We start from the raw sequence: 17,536 nt of genomic DNA, 5'->3' as shown, positions 1-17,536 counted from the left end.
TTATTAACGAGCTCAGATAAAAGATGTCCTCACATTTCTGTGTTTATTTTAATGCCGTTAAGTGGGGTCCCCGCAAGCTTCTGCTGTAGCAGGCAAGCGGGCTTAGTGATACGGCATGACTGAGTATAATGTGACAGGCTCCTGAGTCGGTCAGGCCTCCCACTTCTGCTTTCTGGTTCTGCCTCCGACTAATTTATACACACACATACAGAAAAGAAAATGACGTACAAGTTTCACTGTGTCTGAGCATGAGCTGAAGTAAGAGATGACCATCAGTTAGAAAAGTAGAAAAAACACCTCACAGAGGGAGCAGTTTGTTTGCTTTGAGGGGCCAGTCGCAGAGGTGGACAATATGAACCATGGTATGGACAGGGTCAGGTGGGAGCACGCCGAAAGAAAGGAAACGGCTTCTTCAGTCGTGTAGGCTGAGGCAAAGCAGATAAGGCTAAATTCAGACTCATTGATTGTTGCTGCCTTCCGTGAGGAGAAACCTTCCGGAAATATCAGATCAATGATGACATAAATCAGCTGGCGTGGCCATAGGTAACCAGAGGCCATTGAGAGGAAGGGCTCGATTCATTTCCTGAGCAGTGATCCCAGGAGCAGGCGGGGAGGAGTGGGGGGAGGAGGAGGAGGAGGAGGAGGAGGAGGAGGAGGGCAGGAAGGAAAGAGGGGTTTGTCACTTATGTCTCCCATGCTAGTTAGACCCAGGAAATAGAGAAAATAAATGAGTAATTAGATAAATAAATGAGTAGAGATAAGACTTCTAAACAATCTAATAGACTGGAAATGGACCTTGGCCTGTGATAACAAGTCGGAATTCGTCCACAGCGTTTCCCACCCAGATGCCGAACCCCTGCGCACAGAAATGGCAAACCTGACCACGGTGCGCCGGAGAGGGAGAAAAAGGGAGAGCAGTTCAGCACATTTACCGATGTTTCTGGTTTTGACTATCCATTGCTCTGACCTTTTGAACCTTCCCCTGCCCTCCCCTGACTGGCGTGAGCTGGCTGGCCGGGAGTCAGGCCGGCGTCGCTCTGTCACGTTTATTTTCAGTCGCCCGCTCGGCTCGCCAGGCCAGAGTGATAAAAGATAGACGAGCTGTCCACAGTGGCGTGGTATGTATCGGCGTGCGTTTGTGGGCTTGCGTGCTGCTAGGGAGGGAAAGTGGGAAAACGCTAGAGGACAGATATTCGTGGCGCTTCTTCCAGTACACCCCCCCCCACGCCCCCCACGCCCCCCACCCCATCTAAGAGTGTCAGAGGGGTTTGTAGTTGGCAAAGAGTCACATGAGGAGGGGGGTCACAGCCTACTGTGTGTCTGTGAGCCAATTAGCTTTCCAATGGGAGGGAGTAGTCAGGGGAAGACTTGAGCTGAGGTGGAACCAGAGTTATTTACATTCTCTTTCTGCTCTTCCACACAGGCACACTGTCTCACAGTCGCCTGACGAGATGAAGAGCCTGATCATTGAGAAGAATAAGATGGGCTTGGAGGAAGACCCTGAACTGTTGGTGAAAGGTGAGTCCGAATCACACCACCACTGCTGCTGCTACTGCGTATTATCAGTGTGATGAAGGGATGAATAATGAATTAGTCAGCAAACAGACAACGGATTATCAGAAATTCTGGTGATCCATTAACTAAACAAGCAAAGCTCCTGAACATTGATTTGCTTTAATGCCAGAGCTAATTGTAATCTTCAAGTTTAACTCTATTTAGTTTTTCTAAACGAGCTCCTCGCAGGGCCAGGTCGGTGCTGTTCGTATAATTATATGCAGTAAATATTTCATTAGCCTAATTGTTTCCTGTCGCAGCTTCATGCTGTGCTGTCGCCCTGTAGCCAACCTCTCTCTGACCACATGTGGCGCACAGCTGCCCCCCTCTACCCCCACCCACCCCCAACCAAGTCCCTCAACGTCTCATTTGTGCAAGGATAGCTACTGGATTCAGGAGCCTTGCATGTCTGATGCTTTTGAGGAATGATCTCATAGGATATTTCTGTGCATTTTTTTTTCTTTTTTTCTTCTTGGCCCGCTACTGAACAGGAGCAGAGCTCGGATATGTTTGGAATGGCGACAGTCAGATTGCCTAATTCTGACAGCAGTTACCATGCGCCCTTGGCTAGTGCCCCGTCCTTACTGCTAACCCCACACGCCTCGCCTCGCCGTTTCCCTCCAAAACTGAGGGCAGCTTCTTTCTTTGGGCCATTTTAGATTTGTGTATTTGCACCCTTCGCTGCACTTCACTGCACTTGCTATTCCAGCCATCAGTCCGCGCTCAGGCACCTTAGGGTGTTAGATAATCCTCCCATTTTTCTTAATGTGCTACATAAGAATATGTTGTGAGGAAGGCCTCCATTAGGGCATTTTCCCTTGTTTTTTTTTTTGTTTTTTTTTTCCAGCAGGACTTCCTGAGGCTACATGGGTTGAATATTGCCCCAGTGTCTAAAATAGGCCACCAACATTGCAGATATAGACTGATGATGTGAGGATGAATTGTAAAACCCTTGGAGTGGTGACAGAAAGAGATGTTGACATTGGTTTATTGACATACCTTTGTTGATTTACAGTTAAAATTACTCCCCACATGATGCAGAGCTTCTCATGCTCCAGTAAACTGCAACTGAATCTGTCTGGAAATGTCTGAGCCAAAAGGGGAAAAGGTTTAGTTTCTTGTAAAAACAACGACAAAAAAAAAAAAAAAAAAAAATCTGTAAGCTTTCAAGGCAGATTTATGACGAGCGCTCTCCACATTTTAAATGCTGTTTCATGTTGTTCATCTACATTGTTAAAATACCAAAAACAAAATCACAAACAGCTGACAACATGAGCAGACGCAGTAATCTTTTGTCATCACCTATGATTTGTGATTCCAGAATAGTTTCGGTTTGAGGGGCTGACCAGGGAGTTTAGTGTTCGGTGGGGAAAATGTTTCCATGAGTGAAATAGTGATTTAATTTTATTGATGTTCCTGCGACTGTTTTTATGTAATGCTGTCAAGCTGAGCACTGTGAACAATTTTTTTTTTCTTCAAATAAATGCACAAAACAAGCTTGCTCGCATTACACTTAAATGCTATTTTATGTCTAATCTTTAGAACCAGCATAAAGAGTAACGGGAAGCTTGCAGCAGAAAGATGGGCAATGCACAGAGAGAGATTGTTTTCTCAATTTGTGTGTGAGGGGGCGGGGCGCTGAGGGGTCAGGGGTCACAAATGAAACAAATTAAGGGCGAGCCGTGGGCCCCAGGGGAAACATTAGCAGGCAACAGAGATGGGATCCAGATGGAAGACCATGGGAGGGGTATGCAGGGGGTCTGGGGGCTTTTTTTTTTTTTTTTTTTTTTTTGACTTTCCTTATCGCGCTGTTTAAAGTTCCCAAAAAGAGCAGCATCTGTGGGACATCCCGTGTCTGTGACAGAGGCGTCAGGGGAGCAGGCATGTCCTTCCCTCTATGTTTCTCACACAGTCAGCTTGTCTGGCTCCACTGGCCTGTGTCGGCAGACTCGACCGAACTTACCTCATGGTTTTTATTTATCCTTTTCACATTGGGGTTTGATCCTGACCCCCTCTGATGTGGTGTTAAGTACCTCCTGGGCTTTTACTTTGGGCTATATCGGGGGGGTTTATGGGGGTTCGGAACTGCCACTTATATCATATAGAGGCATTCTCAAACAGGAAACATAGCCTGAGAGGCTGCGATTTCTCCCCCTCTCTCTCCCTCTCCTTCTCTCTTTATTTTTATTTTGGAGCAGCAGTAAGGCAGTGGGATCTTTGTACTGCCTGGGAAAACCACTCTGAGGCCAGGTTAAAAACAGGGAGAGAGAAGAGAAATGGGGCAGATGAAAGTAAATAGGAAGAGAGTGAGAACGGGGGAGAAAGATGCAGGCGGAATGAGCGCTGCCTGACAGGTGGCACGCAGCTTTCTAACCACAGAGGAAGTAGTGATGCTGGCGTGGCGTCAGCACTGGTTTCACAGGGTTGGAAGCTGAAAGTATATTGCCTAATTGTTCCCCTAAAACCGCTCTCGAGTATGGTAAATGGTCGACTTTTTATAAAGCGCCCTTCTACCTATTGGTGCTCAAAACCGCTAACCCTCTGGAACGTGGACAACCCGCTCTACCTACTGGGCCACAGCCGCCGCCGTGAATAAGCCATATGCAGTCACATGCACAGTCACCTCGCACATGACACAGTGCTAATACAGTACAGCGGTTCTCTGCTTCTGCATGTAGTCATACCTGGCATGGTAAATGTCCAGGTGGCTTGCAGCGACTCTTCGCAGTCTCTCCACCAGCCTTCTGGATGAACTTTGACCCCCTCTACCAGGGCTCTTCAATCCTTCTCTGTCTTTTTTTTTTCTCTCCAGGCAGCATCTGGACAGGGTCCTGCCAAACCAGTTTATTTATCTAGTCTGAGATTAAATACGTATTTAGAACAATTTGCACGCACAGCTGAGGGGGGGAGAAAAGGTCCACTGTTTGAGAACACTGACTTTAGGCCGTCGCAGTCTTTCCAAACCCTCTGAATTTTGGGAACACAAGAGTTCTTGCATTGTAGGGACCGGCCTGGCAGGGCCAGCAGGCATGCCTGTGAGCTGTCTGCTCTACGCTCTTTGTGAGTATGTGTCGCACAGTTTCAGCATCTCCCTCTCTGTCTCCTTTCTCACTTTGTCAGCCTCAAAAGTGGTAATTATGTCGGCTGCATACAGCCTTTAATGCCTGTGCTATTAGCAGGCTCTATTTTTATCCCCTGCTATTTACCCCAACAAGGAAGTCGCATATATACTGCAGCAAACATTATGGCTATTTACATACCTTGGGGATTATTCGTACTGAAAACACGGTGCAGCAGCGCTCGTTTTCCATGAAAGTGATTAGTGCCCACACCTTTCAAGGTGCTGATCTTATAAAGGAGTGCCGTCGGTACATTTTCTGTCATTCACAAATTGATTGGGGCTTGCAAATTACTTCCAGGTAACTCTGAACATCTGGATGTCCAGTCGCTTCTCATTCGCAATTCACTTCTAAGTCCTCGTGTATATATGTGTGTGTCCTACATAAAGGTTGGCTGTTACGGGAGGTGAGAGGCAACTGGATCAAGCAGCGTCGGTACTGGTTCGTGCTGAGCCAAGACTCCCTTGATTACTACACTGGACCAGAGAAAGGTGCCCGAAGACTGGGCACGCTGGTTCTCACCAACCTCTGCTCTGTCATCTGGCCAGACAAGCAGACGTACAAAGAGACAGGTGAGCGAGTCACAAATGTACACAAGCAGACACAGACAGTTTGAAGTGTGACTGACTCACGGCCATGTATACTTACCCATAATCTCCCTTTGGTTCCAGTCAGACCTGTGTTAATTCCCTGCGCCGTGCAGTGACCACAGACATTTTTAAAAACTCCCAGGACTTTGTGAGTTTTTTCTAAGTGACCTTTTGTGGTCTCCTTTCCCTTCATACAGTTCTGAGTAAGTTTGGTAAGCCCCCATCTGTGTTTGTTCAAAAACACCGCCTAAGGTTGCTCTGAAAAACTTCCATTTGAGTAATCGGTGGCATCTCCCTGGATGAATGGACGAAACAATCCTAAGGACAGTCTTTACTGTACAAGAGAAAGAAGACACGGGAATGACTTGTCCTTTTCGCAAACATATCTCCCTCTGTCTAAGTCTCTTTGCCTGTCCATCAATGAAGAGGATTATGTCCTGCTGACCGAACCACTTAAAATGCCCAAACCGTCATATAAACCCAAACCCAAACATAGTCCTTACTAACTCAGTACACCAGGGGACTTTTCTGGACAGAAGTGCTCTTTCAATAGCGTCTTTGTCACAAGCTCAATTGGCTGTTTCCCTTTTGAATACCGTTGTGTTCCTCCCAAGCCACTGAGAAATGTGTCACATAAGAGTTGCATGAAATCGTTACTTCCTCTATGTATTTTTGTGCCGCTGCCATGAAATATTAGTTCCCTTTATGCGCTCCTTTTTTGGCATCATATTGACTCCTTGCTGCAATATTAATTGAAGGGCACTAAATGGGTTCAAAATGGACAATGGCAATACCGCAGTGGCATGATCAGAGTTGTAAAACCTCATTTCGGGTTTGTACTTCACTAACAACTTAAACAAAGAAGAATATGGTGCCAAGTCACGTAGCAGGAAAGCCTGATAACAGCCGTGGGGCTGCAGACCAAGCTAGGCTGCCTGGGGTATGTCTAATACTTCCTCTGCACAAGGAGGAAGCATGCACTTTTTTTCCCTTTTAATATGGTCCAGGAGGAGACTCATTGAAGGGTTTAAAACTTGTCTTCACACATCCGCAGAATAACTGTTCGTGTTTGGTTTTGGTGTGGCCTCAAGTTCAAGCTGACCTTTGGTCTTTACTGGAACCGAGGTCAGGGAGAGGGACGCGGTGCCCGTGTGTAGAATATTTTGCCGTTCCCTTGCTTATTTACTAAGATGACACTGCCAGATGAGTCAGTTATGGAGGCCATATAAAACGTGAGTGTGTGATTTTTGTCTTCGCCCAGGTTACTGGAGCATTACAGTTTATGGGCGGAAACACTGCTACAGGCTGTACACCAAGCACTTCAATGAGGCCGTGCACTGGGCTTGTGCCATCCAGAAAATCATTGATACCAAATCACCTGTGGAAACGCCAACTCAGCTCCTGATACGGGACATCGAGGTGAGCCACGCAACACCCACGAGGACGCGCGCACGCATAAACATAAACAGAGTTGCTGCTAAACTACCTGTGATAAGGGCCACCAAACACAAACAGCTGCCCCGCTGTGATACCATGGAAACCACACGACCACAGTGGCCCGGGAGTCCAAAGTTTATTCTGCTTGCCTTTCTCTTTTGAATGACCTCATCTTATTCCATCACACTGGAACAGGATATAATAGCAGACCTGGAAGGTAGAAAGGTCACTCCAAGACAAATGTATTTCCAGTTATTGAACGGTCAGAAAAAGAAAAAAAAAAGGATTTGTGCGAATGAAAAGGGTGGATTTTCTTTCACCTTTCACGTGAAGGAAGCGTGGCTCTAAGGTTCAGCCGTATTTTTAGACGAGGGGTTGCTAGAGAACACAGCGTGCCGGAATCTCATTGAGCAGACAGATGACTCGTCTTGCATCAGTCGGCCCCTGGGGTGGGGAGGGGGGCAGTTTTGGCAGATGAGGTGGAGGAGGGCTTGGCGTGAAGCAGCGGGAGCAGATAAGCAGTCTTTTGCTTGGCCTCCAGTCTGAGTAATCTCCCAACGAGAGTCTCTAATCTCAAAGAAAGTGGTTAATCTGCTTGCCTCCGTATACCCCTGTCTGCTTTGCCAGAAGGGGCCAAGCTTATATTTTGGGAGGAAGAGAGGGGCCTGCTTTTAAAAGTGCTCTTCACTCTTGTGTTGAGTTTTTTCCCCTGAAAAAAAAAAAAAAAACTTAAAATTTCACCATCACACGCAGGCACGCTTTCTGTAATAGGCGGAATTCTGTAATTTCCTTCTGAAGCGTGAGATTAGGGCCGTTGCTGTAAAAATCAAAGAGGGAGCGAACAGAAGCGGCTTTGTGCGAACAGGTCTGCTCGCTCGTGTTTGAAGTATAGATTCATGTTCCGGCCGAAGACACAAAGGAGAGCAAGGGCTGACGTTTTAGCCTGGGACCAAGAACCAGAGGCCACGTGAGAGAGAGAGAGAGAGAGAAGAGGGAATCATATTAGATGTTTGACATGCTCTTTTTCAAGGTATAAATTTATTAGCATCCTAAAAAGAAATGAGATGGGTGGTGAAACTCGTGTTGTCAGATGATGTAAAGGTTAGCAAAAAGGGAAAAAAGGGTGATTTTTTCTTTTCTTTAGAGGCTTCTATTTGAAACTGACTTACCGCCGGCATATAACTCACCATGCCTTGCATAAAACAAAAAATGAGGAAAACAGCTAGCCTGTTTTTCTTTTTTTTTTTCAACCACAGTAATCACCTACCGCCTCCAACGCTCACTGATTAGCATCTGTATTTTGTCAAACTATAGCATGTGTTGCGAGAAAGCCAAAGGGCACAAAAGAGCATTTGATCTAACTGTGTATGTACAGTGAATCAGTATCATCTGGGATGTTGTGTTGCTGTACCCGCTGCACACGTCCTGCAGAGCAGCATCCCGTTTCCACGGCTTAAACAGACAAGCCTGTCACCACCGCGCACCAAACACTTCGCAAGAATGTGTCAACTTTGCCCCACTAAGGAATGGGAAAGCTGGCCTGTCTCTAAGCTAGCAGAGAGAAAGGGTGGCTGGATCGGGGGGAGCTGCAGAGCCGAGGGAGAGAGAGCCAGAGCGGTGGCAACGTTACTAATGAGCAACAGGTGTTAGAGGACAGCGGCGTGGAAGTCATCCGTACCTCCGTAAGGCATCCATCCACATAGGCAGGGAAATACACAAACACACGCACGCTAAACTCACTGACACCAGCAGATAAAATATTACATGTCAGTCAGGCTAGTGTGGTTTGCTGGGTCATCACTTGACCTTCCCGCCACTTTGAAAGCTGCCAGAGCTGAATTGTGACCCAGGTCGAATCGACCTCAGTCACCCCTGACAGACAAACACATACACCCGATCACCCGCTCGCTGACTACCTTTGGGTTGGCTGCAGGCACGTTGAAGGCATATGAAAGTTTGTTCTGTCATCATCATGTTTTTTTGTGTTTCTTTTTTTTTCAACTTGTGTGCTTTAGGAGAATAAGTTCAACCCTGAGGTAGTGGAACATATCTACCAGCACAACCCTATCCTGAAGTACACCCAGGGCCCCTTGTATGCTCCTCTGCTGCCATTCCCCTACGGCAGTCTGGAGCACACATGTAAGTACTTAATATTTCCATGTCAAACATTATCATAATAACCATATGTAAAATTAAAACTAAAAATTAGATAAAGGCAAACCTCTTTCAGCAGCAGCTTTCCGAGTATTGACAGACTAATCCTCCTCTTGACCGATATAAAAGAGATAAAAAAAAAATGCACATCTTTACCGCGCAAATAGCTCTGTGTAATAGAAAATGACGACCTAACCCTTTGTCTGTGTATTATTAGCAGCCACTTTTTGGAGCTGCCTTGTTGCCAAGTGGAAAAACGTAGTGTAGCCTCCGTGCCCACTATACTGTTCTGTTTAAACTGTTGGAGGATAACACCTGATTCATACTTTCTTGTGCTAGAGAGGGTGTCCCGATGAAGCTGATGTAATCGCTTTCTGTATTGCAATGTGAGCCTTGGCTGCATCTCAGTGATGTAACATGACACAATGTTGCGGTCTCCCAGATATCCTGGGGGATATCTAATAGGTAGTCGTGTAAGGTCAAACAGGGGAATGTAAAAAGAAACGTTCGTTTAGACAACAAAGTATGATGTTGCTCTCCTCCTCCTCCTCCTCCCTCCAGACCACAGCGGGAAAGGCTACGGCTCGGTGCGCGAGGAGGCCGTGAAGCTCTTCAACTGCCTGCAGCAGCTGGAGTCGGCGCGGGAGCCGGTTCCCATCATCCAGGGCGTGCTGCAGACCTGCCTGGACCTGCGCCCCCTCCGCGACGAGATCTACTGCCAGCTGGTGAAGCAGACCAGCTACACGCCTTCCCCTTACACCGCTGCGCACCTCCGTTACTGGCAGCTCCTCACCTGCATGAGCTGCACCTTCCTGCCCGGGCCCACCGTGCTGAAGTACCTACGATTCCACCTAAAGAGGTAGGCGCATAAGAAGGATTATGGAGAACGTAGATAGGCGTATGTCAAACAAAATGGGGAAACATGGGTTCTTCTTCTTTTCTGGCTTTGATTTCTTTTCGCTGAGTGATTGGCTTGGGTTAGACAAGCGGAAAACACTACAGTGCATTCACTCGCCTTGACAGTTGGAAGCAGTAGGCTCTAGCCGTCAGTTAACAGCAACATTGTATGTTATTTTAAAAGGATTGGAAATGATTTTTTTTTTTTTACACGAGTGTGAGTCACAAGTGAGGACAAGTTTGAATTGCACGCTGCGCGAGGAATCGGTCGTTTGTGATGTGGGAAGTTGTGAGGGATACAGGTTGAGCGGCGAGATGAAGGCGAAACCGGCAGCAGGAAAAACGCCGGGGTCTAGACATTGGACAAAAAGCAGGCGCCGGCATCCCTAACTACCAGTTTAGATATAGTAGTCTGATATGCCTTCACATTGTTAGCATGCTCTCCCAGAAAGATCCAGTGTTGTCGCTGGATTTGCGGGTCCGAATTAGCCCCTCTGTCAAGCGTTCTAATCTAAGCTATTAGCAGCGCTAATCTCCCGCTTTAGATTTTCTGTCTAACTCCATGCCATCAAACCGCTGCAGTTTTCTATCTATATTTCTGTACTGGGAATCGCCCTCCGGCTAATGGAACGGTTGCATGCGATGGCAATTCATAATAACCCTGTGGAACTCGCTGGCTGTGTGTTTTGATATGTCTTGCTGTCGCTCTCACGCACCCTCGCGCTGTGTGGATCAGCGCTGGGGCTGCAGCTGGGCAGAGCTAAGACTGGAGCTGGGCAGTGGGCCCAGAAACCCTCCACCACTCCCCCAGTGCCCTGAGAAACCCCCGGGGAATGTCTGCTGTCAGAGAGAATAGGCCAGGAGAAAGAAAGCAGAGGAGAAGGAGGGGGGGGGCAAGAAAGCAGGAAGCAGCAGAAAGGGGCAAGAGAGGAAGCTATAGGAAGGATCACTGAGACTCAGTGGAACATTCTTAATTGCGTAAAAAATCCAACCCTGTGGCCGTATAGTTATGAGACAGCAAGGCATCAGAGTGAATGAGTTGGCTTTTCTGTGTCTGGCAAAATGTCAGAGGCTCTCTTGTTTGTCCTACATATTCTCCATTTCAAGGCCACAGTATAATTGTTTCCGTTCTATTAGTCCCTCCGTGTTTACACAGCGCCGAGCTCATAACCCCATTGATTGTATTTCACACCTTTCACACTCACAAAGTGTGTGAGCCTTCAGACTTCAGTTGGAGCGTGTTGTCTGCTTCCTTTGTGTCCGCTTCTTTTCAAACAACAGCACGCACGTACACACACACACACACACACACACACACACACACACACACACACACGCACTCACCTACAAACTCCTGGACACTCCGCTGGGAGGAAGTGGCGGGTCACTCTGGTTCACAAGAGCGGAAACACCTTTTCCTGTTTCGTGCGCTACCCAAAGTCAAACATGTTTTCTTTGCCGTTTTCCTTTTCTTTGAAGGACTGAGGGATGTTGAGTCTTTTAAGTCCCTAACAGCTAAAGTGAGAACATTTGTCATTCCTCGCCTCATTGACTCTCTAGCGTTGCCAGCGCAAAGAAAATAAGCTCTCGGGCCCAATCAAATGGATGACGCAAGCTCTGCAATCACAGCGTAGCACTCGACAAATTTTGAATCATCGTTAACATGACAAACATTAAAAAGTTCATTTGTATAGCAGATATATGGCAGGGCTAAATGCTTGCCCCAGCACTAACACATGCCAACGTCTCCTTCTCTTATTGTTCCTCGCAGAATCCAGAGCCAAAGTCCCGAATCTGAGATGGATAACTATGCGTCATTTATTAGCGAGGCTCTGGAGAAGACCAAATGTCGGGAGTGTGTGCCATCCTGGGAGGAGATCCAGATGCTGATGAGCCGGCAGGAGATGCTGTGCACTGTGCACTATCCTGGCCCCGGGTCCTGCCAGCTCTACATCAGCTCGCACACCACTGCCAATGAGGTTTGAGGGCATTTCTCTGCGTTCTAGTTTAGAAATCAGTCTCTCGGTTTAACGTTTCTGTCCAGACCTCGAGACTTCAGATCAGTCACGGGAATTTCGATTTCTGCTTTCTTCTTCCGCTTTCACTTCGGACATCTAAAAAAGTGCTTGTGCTGTCTTTTCCCCCTCACCAGGTGGTTCGAAGGATGCAGGAGAAGCTCGGTCTGCAAGAGAGCAAGAACACGTTTGCACTGTACGAGCAGAGCGCACTGTGGGAGCAGCCGGTGGCGGGGGCCGCTCTGGTCGCAGACATCCTCACCAGGTTCGAAAAGTCGTCACCCTGTAAAACTGAACAGACGGAGAGAGCACCAGGAAGTCAGACACAATAAAAACCGAGCAGGCAGACACGCCAGGCCGAGAAATCTGAACTATTTGTCACTTGTTAGAGGAGCGCAGACAGAGAGAGGTGTATTTATCTTCTCTGGTCCAACCCCCCCCCCGTTCTGAACGTTATCCGGTATCTTTTGATAACTCGTGACCTTGTGCGGGTCCCGTTGGTCAAACATGACTGCCTGCTGGGAAACCAGACTTGCGTCTGTCAGGAAGGCCAGCCAGACACTGAATAGCCAAGGTGACGGTGATGTCATGTAATTGCACAAGGCAAAGTCTCCACTGAAACGATAAGGCGTCCAGTCGGAATAAAAAGGATCTGTGTTTTTTTTTTGTTTTTTTTTTAACACACGTGGCCGTCTGTTTCCTCGCACTGTTTAATGACAGGGTAAACATGAAACGGGCAAGTTACTAAACAGCAATATTCCACATTGCAGAAGCACAGTCTTGTAACATATTAACAATGGAGGCTTAAGATTCCTGGAATGCCATTTGTATATTTGTGGATTTTTTTTTTTTTTTTTTCCCGCCTGTCCCAACTTTAACCCGTCGTGTCCCTCTTCTTTGCAGCTTCACCACCAAAGAGTCCGAGTCTAAATCCCAGTGGAAACTGTCTTTCAAGCTCTACTGCCTGCTGGATGCTGACAGCATATCGGTGGATAGCATAGAGTACTCCTTCCTTTTTGAGCAGGTAATGGAGCAGAACGCGTGGTTAAAGGTGGGGGGGGTGGAATTGTTCTCTGCTGACATCTATGTCGCAAGTGGCCATTCCAGCGCTGGTAATGGGATATAAATTATTGTCCTGAAGAGATTCATTCCTCTCATTTCTTTGGATAGTTTATGTTTCTACTTAACAATCTGCAATCACAGCCCGTAATGCCTTGCAGGCTGTGATTGCAATAAAATGCGCTGCACTAAAAGCGTGACTAAGAGCACTGGCTGGAGTGCAGAGGGGAAGAAGGCAGCCAGCACTGGCTTCATTATGACATTTTTCCTGAGGACTCCCATAAAAGAGTTACGGGACAAATAAAACAGGGTGTGGTAGAGAGGATTGATGACAAGGCTGTGGCTATTCCTGATAAACTGTACCTTTCTTTTTTTCTTTTTTTTTTTCTCTTCCTGTCCTCTCACTGTGCTGGTTTTGGCCTTCGCGCCGCAGTGCCATGAGATGGTGGTGCGCGGTCAGCTGCCGGCCTGTGAGGAGGACCTGCAGGCGTTGGCTGCCCTGAGGCTCCAGTGCCTGATGGGCGACTTCAGCACGCACGCCCCTTACCCGCCCCTGGACGAGCTCTTCCCGGGCCACGTCCTCGAGACCCGGATCCTCATGTCCCTCGCCGCGCCGCAGCCCGTGCCCCCGTGCCAGGTGGCGGCCCAGGGCTGCCCCGCGACGCAGCGCTTCCCCACGGGCCTCCTGGCGGGGACGCTGTGGAGCCACACAGCCACGGCGGTGCACAAGCAGAAGGTGGAGCAGGACATGCGCCTGCGGAGCCGGCTGAAGGAGGAGGCGGCGGCCGTCATGGGATCCATCTTGGACCGGTGGAAAGGCCTGGCGGGCTACAGCCGCAGGGACAGTATGGCCGCCTACCTCACAATTGCACGCCAGTGGTCAGGCTTTGGATGCACTCTTTATGAAGTGGACTTTTATATTGTGAGTACGATGAAGTCAGGCTTTGGTTTTATTTAAGCTTTTTTTTTTTTTTTAAAGGTTTAGCTCGCTCGGGGCAGCAGCCACTTGGTTGTTGAGGTGAATCAGGGGACAACTCCAAGCTGTTCTGACATCAGTTTGCCTCTCTCTGCCTGTAGAGTTCGACGGGGAGCTTTTCCCAGAAGCTGTGGCTGGGTGTAGCTGCTACATCCGTGTCTCTGTATAAGCAGGGAGAATCGGAGGCCCTCGAGTCCTTCCCGTACGGCCAGATTTGCTCTTACGGCGTGTCTGACAGCAACACCTTCAAGATCACTGCTGGGGACCGAGATCTGCTGTTTGAAACCACCAAGGTATACCGGCACACGTCCCAGGTTAACGCACACATGCTGAACCCTAACCCTAACCCTAACCCTAACCCTAGCCCCTTTGTAAAATAATCTATCTGCAAAGTAATCAGGATTTGTAAACAGTGCAGGGGCGAGCGGTCTTATTACCGTGCAGTGTTCTGCAGAGTAAGAGAAAGACGCACGCTGTCTGCTCATGATCCCCCCCTCCTCCTTCCTCCTTCCTCCCTCCCTCCCTCCCTCCGGCTCTTTGACCCACTTTAAAAACACTCATTAATTTGATCTAAATAGAGAGCACACAACCTGCCCCTGGTCTCCAACTGTTGGAAACCACCAAAAGTCTAACTTCCTGGCGTTAAATGGCATGGGGGTGAGTTTTATTGCAGTGGTTAGATTAAAATATTAGGCAAAAACATTTCTCAGAAACATGGATGTTCTTCCAAACAGTCGAGAACAAATCTTGCCTTTCACTGCTCGCATCTTCCCACACGGAACAAAAAATCCCTCTGTGATCTCTCGCGGGGCACAAAAGTGGCTTTTATTTATTTATCGGAGGCACAGGCAAATTGAAATACAGCTCAGTAAGACTTATATTAGTATGAACTTAAGGCCTCGTATTGCTCCGATGTGATAAAAGGGGAGAGCAGGTTTGCAGAGGGATGATGTTACGGCTGGGGCTGAGGCTGAGGGGTATAGTTAAGACTGTGTCACTCGGGGCCCCCCGCAGGGTCACGGCCAGGGTAACAGAGTCACTCATCAACAGATGAACTCCCTTTATTCGTCCGCAACAGCTGCCGAGCGAAACATGTCACAGGGCTGAAACATCCACGCACATGTAGGGCCACTTTTTTCCTGATAAAGGGCGTGTGTGTGTTCTCTAGAATCTGCCAAACGACTTCATCCTCTGCTTCTGGAGGATCCAGTTTTTCTAGCAGCTGGATGACATCACTCTTCTCCACCCTAGCTGTGACAGTGCCAGACAGACACTGAGACTGCCACCAAGTTGACCTCCCTCTCTCTCTCTTTCTCTCTCTCTCTCCCCGACACAGCTGACTGAGATCATGCAGCTGATGAATGCGTATTTCAGTGCCATCCATCGCCAGCGAGGGAAAGTGGAAAACGCGGACCTCACCATCACGGAGGGCACGGAGGTGGGCTTCCATCACTTGGTCCCGACGCAGACGCCCACACTCCTGGAGCTGCCCTCGCACCCCGTTTGAGACGGACCCTTCGCCCCGGAGCACCCGACCCCCCCAACCGTCCTCGACCGTCCTCCACCACGTGGCCCCCTATGAGGCCTGGTCTCAGTCCTCAGGACCCCAGCGCCTTCTCCTCCCCCTCCTCCTCCTCCTCCTCCTCCTCCTGGGAATGGCAGAGCAGCCAAAACAAAGAGAGGGCTGTTTTCACTCCCCATCCATGAAAATAAACCCTCGCTGAGCTTTCCAGCTGAAGGAGCCGGCCAATGAAGGAGGGAGGCGGCGGGGAGTGGATGGGAAGGCAAGGGGTTCTGTTTTGCGAGGGAGGCCAGAAACCCCACAGAAACCAATGCGGTTGCTGATGAGGTGTCATACCCCCCCCCCCACCCCAACCCACCCACCCGATCTTGTCACACAACCGTCTATGCTACTCTAAATGGCAATAACTCACCCCCCCTCCTCCCTAACTTAACCTCACCTCCTCGACAATGTGAGATGTTGGCGTGAGCCTTACTACATCAGGGAGAGACGGCGTCACTTGAGTCAAAAACTATGGCCACAATAAGCTGTGCTACCCCTCATACCGGTATGGTTTAGAGTGAAAACACTACCCCCCCACCTCACCCCCTCCTTCTTTCCTCCCCCCTTGACGTGTGCCATATTTCTATCGGCCTTTCCTAGAAGGCAGTCGTCCCTCCTGCACTGCTGGAATAGTGTTGAGAATGTTCAGCGACACATTCAGGGTCTTTGCACGGCCTCTCCCCCCCATCCCCCCTCCCCCACCACTCTCACGTGCCCTAATGCTGACATGTTCATCAGAGACAGTCAGTTTTCATAAGGTCCCGGCTGGGCTTGCATTACCTGGAACTGTTGATGCAGTGAGCCATGTGAACTTGGAACTGGAAACAGATGTTGAACTCTGTAGCAAAGTCACTCTGGCTGCCACAGCCACCCAAAGCCTCTTACCTATGGGATTATCAGTTTTGTGTGTGTGTGTGCGCGCGTGTGCGTGTGTGCAAGCATGTGTCTGTTTGATCAAGAAAACTCCTCGAAGATCTGGGTAAGCTGTGTTTCTCAGAAACCAAAGGAGCTCGGAGCCGTCTGCATCGTCTCCACCGAGACGCTCCGGTCCGTCCTTTGTCGCGCTGCTCGTCTCGGCCGTGACCCTTGACAAGAAAAGGTGGTCAACACTTGACTGGATATTTTGTGCTTACGTTCGTTGGCAACCTAACGCAGCTTTATTCTGGTGAAAATAACAGGTGCTTCTTTGTTATTTTTTCAGTATATAATGGAAGAAATTCACCGTAGCCCCAGTCAGAGGTGTGGATGATGTATGGACTGACTCCACGTTTACCATGCAGTGCCCAATCTGTCCCTTGCTATTTAAACTTTTCTAATTAGACTCAGATGCTTTTGTAGTATTATTTATGCAAACTTTTTTTTTTTTTTTTTTACTGTCCTTTATGTCTTAATTGCAGACCCAGGTGTATTTTGATGTTAGGTTTGCTTTAACCAGTCAGACGCTTTTCACCCCTTAGAGCAGCTCATACTGTATGTGTCAATCCTGTGTAGCTCCCTCTTCATGTTTGCTACTTGAGTACTTGTGTGAAGCCAAAGTTTAGCCAAGTCATGGGTTTGAGCAAGGACCAAAGATGTTCTTTTTCCTTTATTTTTTTCTAGTTTTACAGGAAACCATACCAACGCAGACAGATCAGCTAATTTGTATTCAACCTGTTTCACTGTTCTTCAAACATCCTTTTCTAAACGCCGCACGACTTATTTTAGCGTAGTAACAACCGTGTAGGGATTTGAGACCGTAGTCGCTTTTTGAAGATTAAACTACAGCCCCATGCAATAACCAGCCTCAAAACTTAAAATTGTCTCACCGTGAAATGCCTTCGAAATGCTGTTGCACAGTCGACCCCGTCTCCTGCTCAGAAGCAGGTCTTTTCTGTTTTGTTTTTTTTTCTACTGCAGCTGCAGGCAGCTCCAAGCTACATTGAGAGAAAAAAAAATAAAAAAAAAACAAAAAAAAAAACTGCGGACATTTTTGCTTTGTATTAAGCTTGTTTGTATGCTGCATGGTACCTTTGTATGTAATATGTGTATAGTTAATTGCACTATTGTTTGTTTTCAACTAACTTGGGAGTGCAATAAAAACTATAAATACTGTATGTAATTAATAAAAAAAAGCACCATTTTATGATATCGCCTTGTTCATTTTGTCCCTCATTGGGCCCGTTTCATTTTCA

General features: G+C 48.0%; 1 protein-coding gene across 1 annotated transcript in view; it reads left to right on the top strand.

Moving 5' to 3' along the window:
- The window catches only part of plekhh3 (pleckstrin homology, MyTH4 and FERM domain containing H3), a 29,722-nt gene extending 12,232 nt beyond the window's left edge, over positions 1-17,490 (top strand). The window contains exons 3-13 of the mRNA XM_047571649.1: positions 1,424-1,518; positions 5,063-5,245; positions 6,525-6,682; positions 8,716-8,839; positions 9,416-9,713; positions 11,523-11,730; positions 11,904-12,031; positions 12,670-12,790; positions 13,259-13,747; positions 13,903-14,094; positions 15,138-17,490. Of these exons, the coding sequence (XP_047427605.1) occupies positions 1,424-1,518; positions 5,063-5,245; positions 6,525-6,682; positions 8,716-8,839; positions 9,416-9,713; positions 11,523-11,730; positions 11,904-12,031; positions 12,670-12,790; positions 13,259-13,747; positions 13,903-14,094; positions 15,138-15,308 (2,167 nt within the window). The 3' untranslated portion in view covers positions 15,309-17,490. The remainder of the gene's footprint in view (positions 1-1,423; positions 1,519-5,062; positions 5,246-6,524; positions 6,683-8,715; positions 8,840-9,415; positions 9,714-11,522; positions 11,731-11,903; positions 12,032-12,669; positions 12,791-13,258; positions 13,748-13,902; positions 14,095-15,137) is intronic.
- The last annotated feature ends 46 nt before the right edge of the window (positions 17,491-17,536 follow it).

The sequence above is a fragment of the Mugil cephalus genome, chromosome 20 (genome assembly GCF_022458985.1).
Source record: "Mugil cephalus isolate CIBA_MC_2020 chromosome 20, CIBA_Mcephalus_1.1, whole genome shotgun sequence".
Taxonomy (NCBI): Eukaryota; Metazoa; Chordata; class Actinopteri; order Mugiliformes; family Mugilidae; genus Mugil; species Mugil cephalus.
The sequence above is the reverse complement of the archived record's forward strand: the minus strand, read 5'-3'. Positions and strand labels throughout refer to the sequence as shown.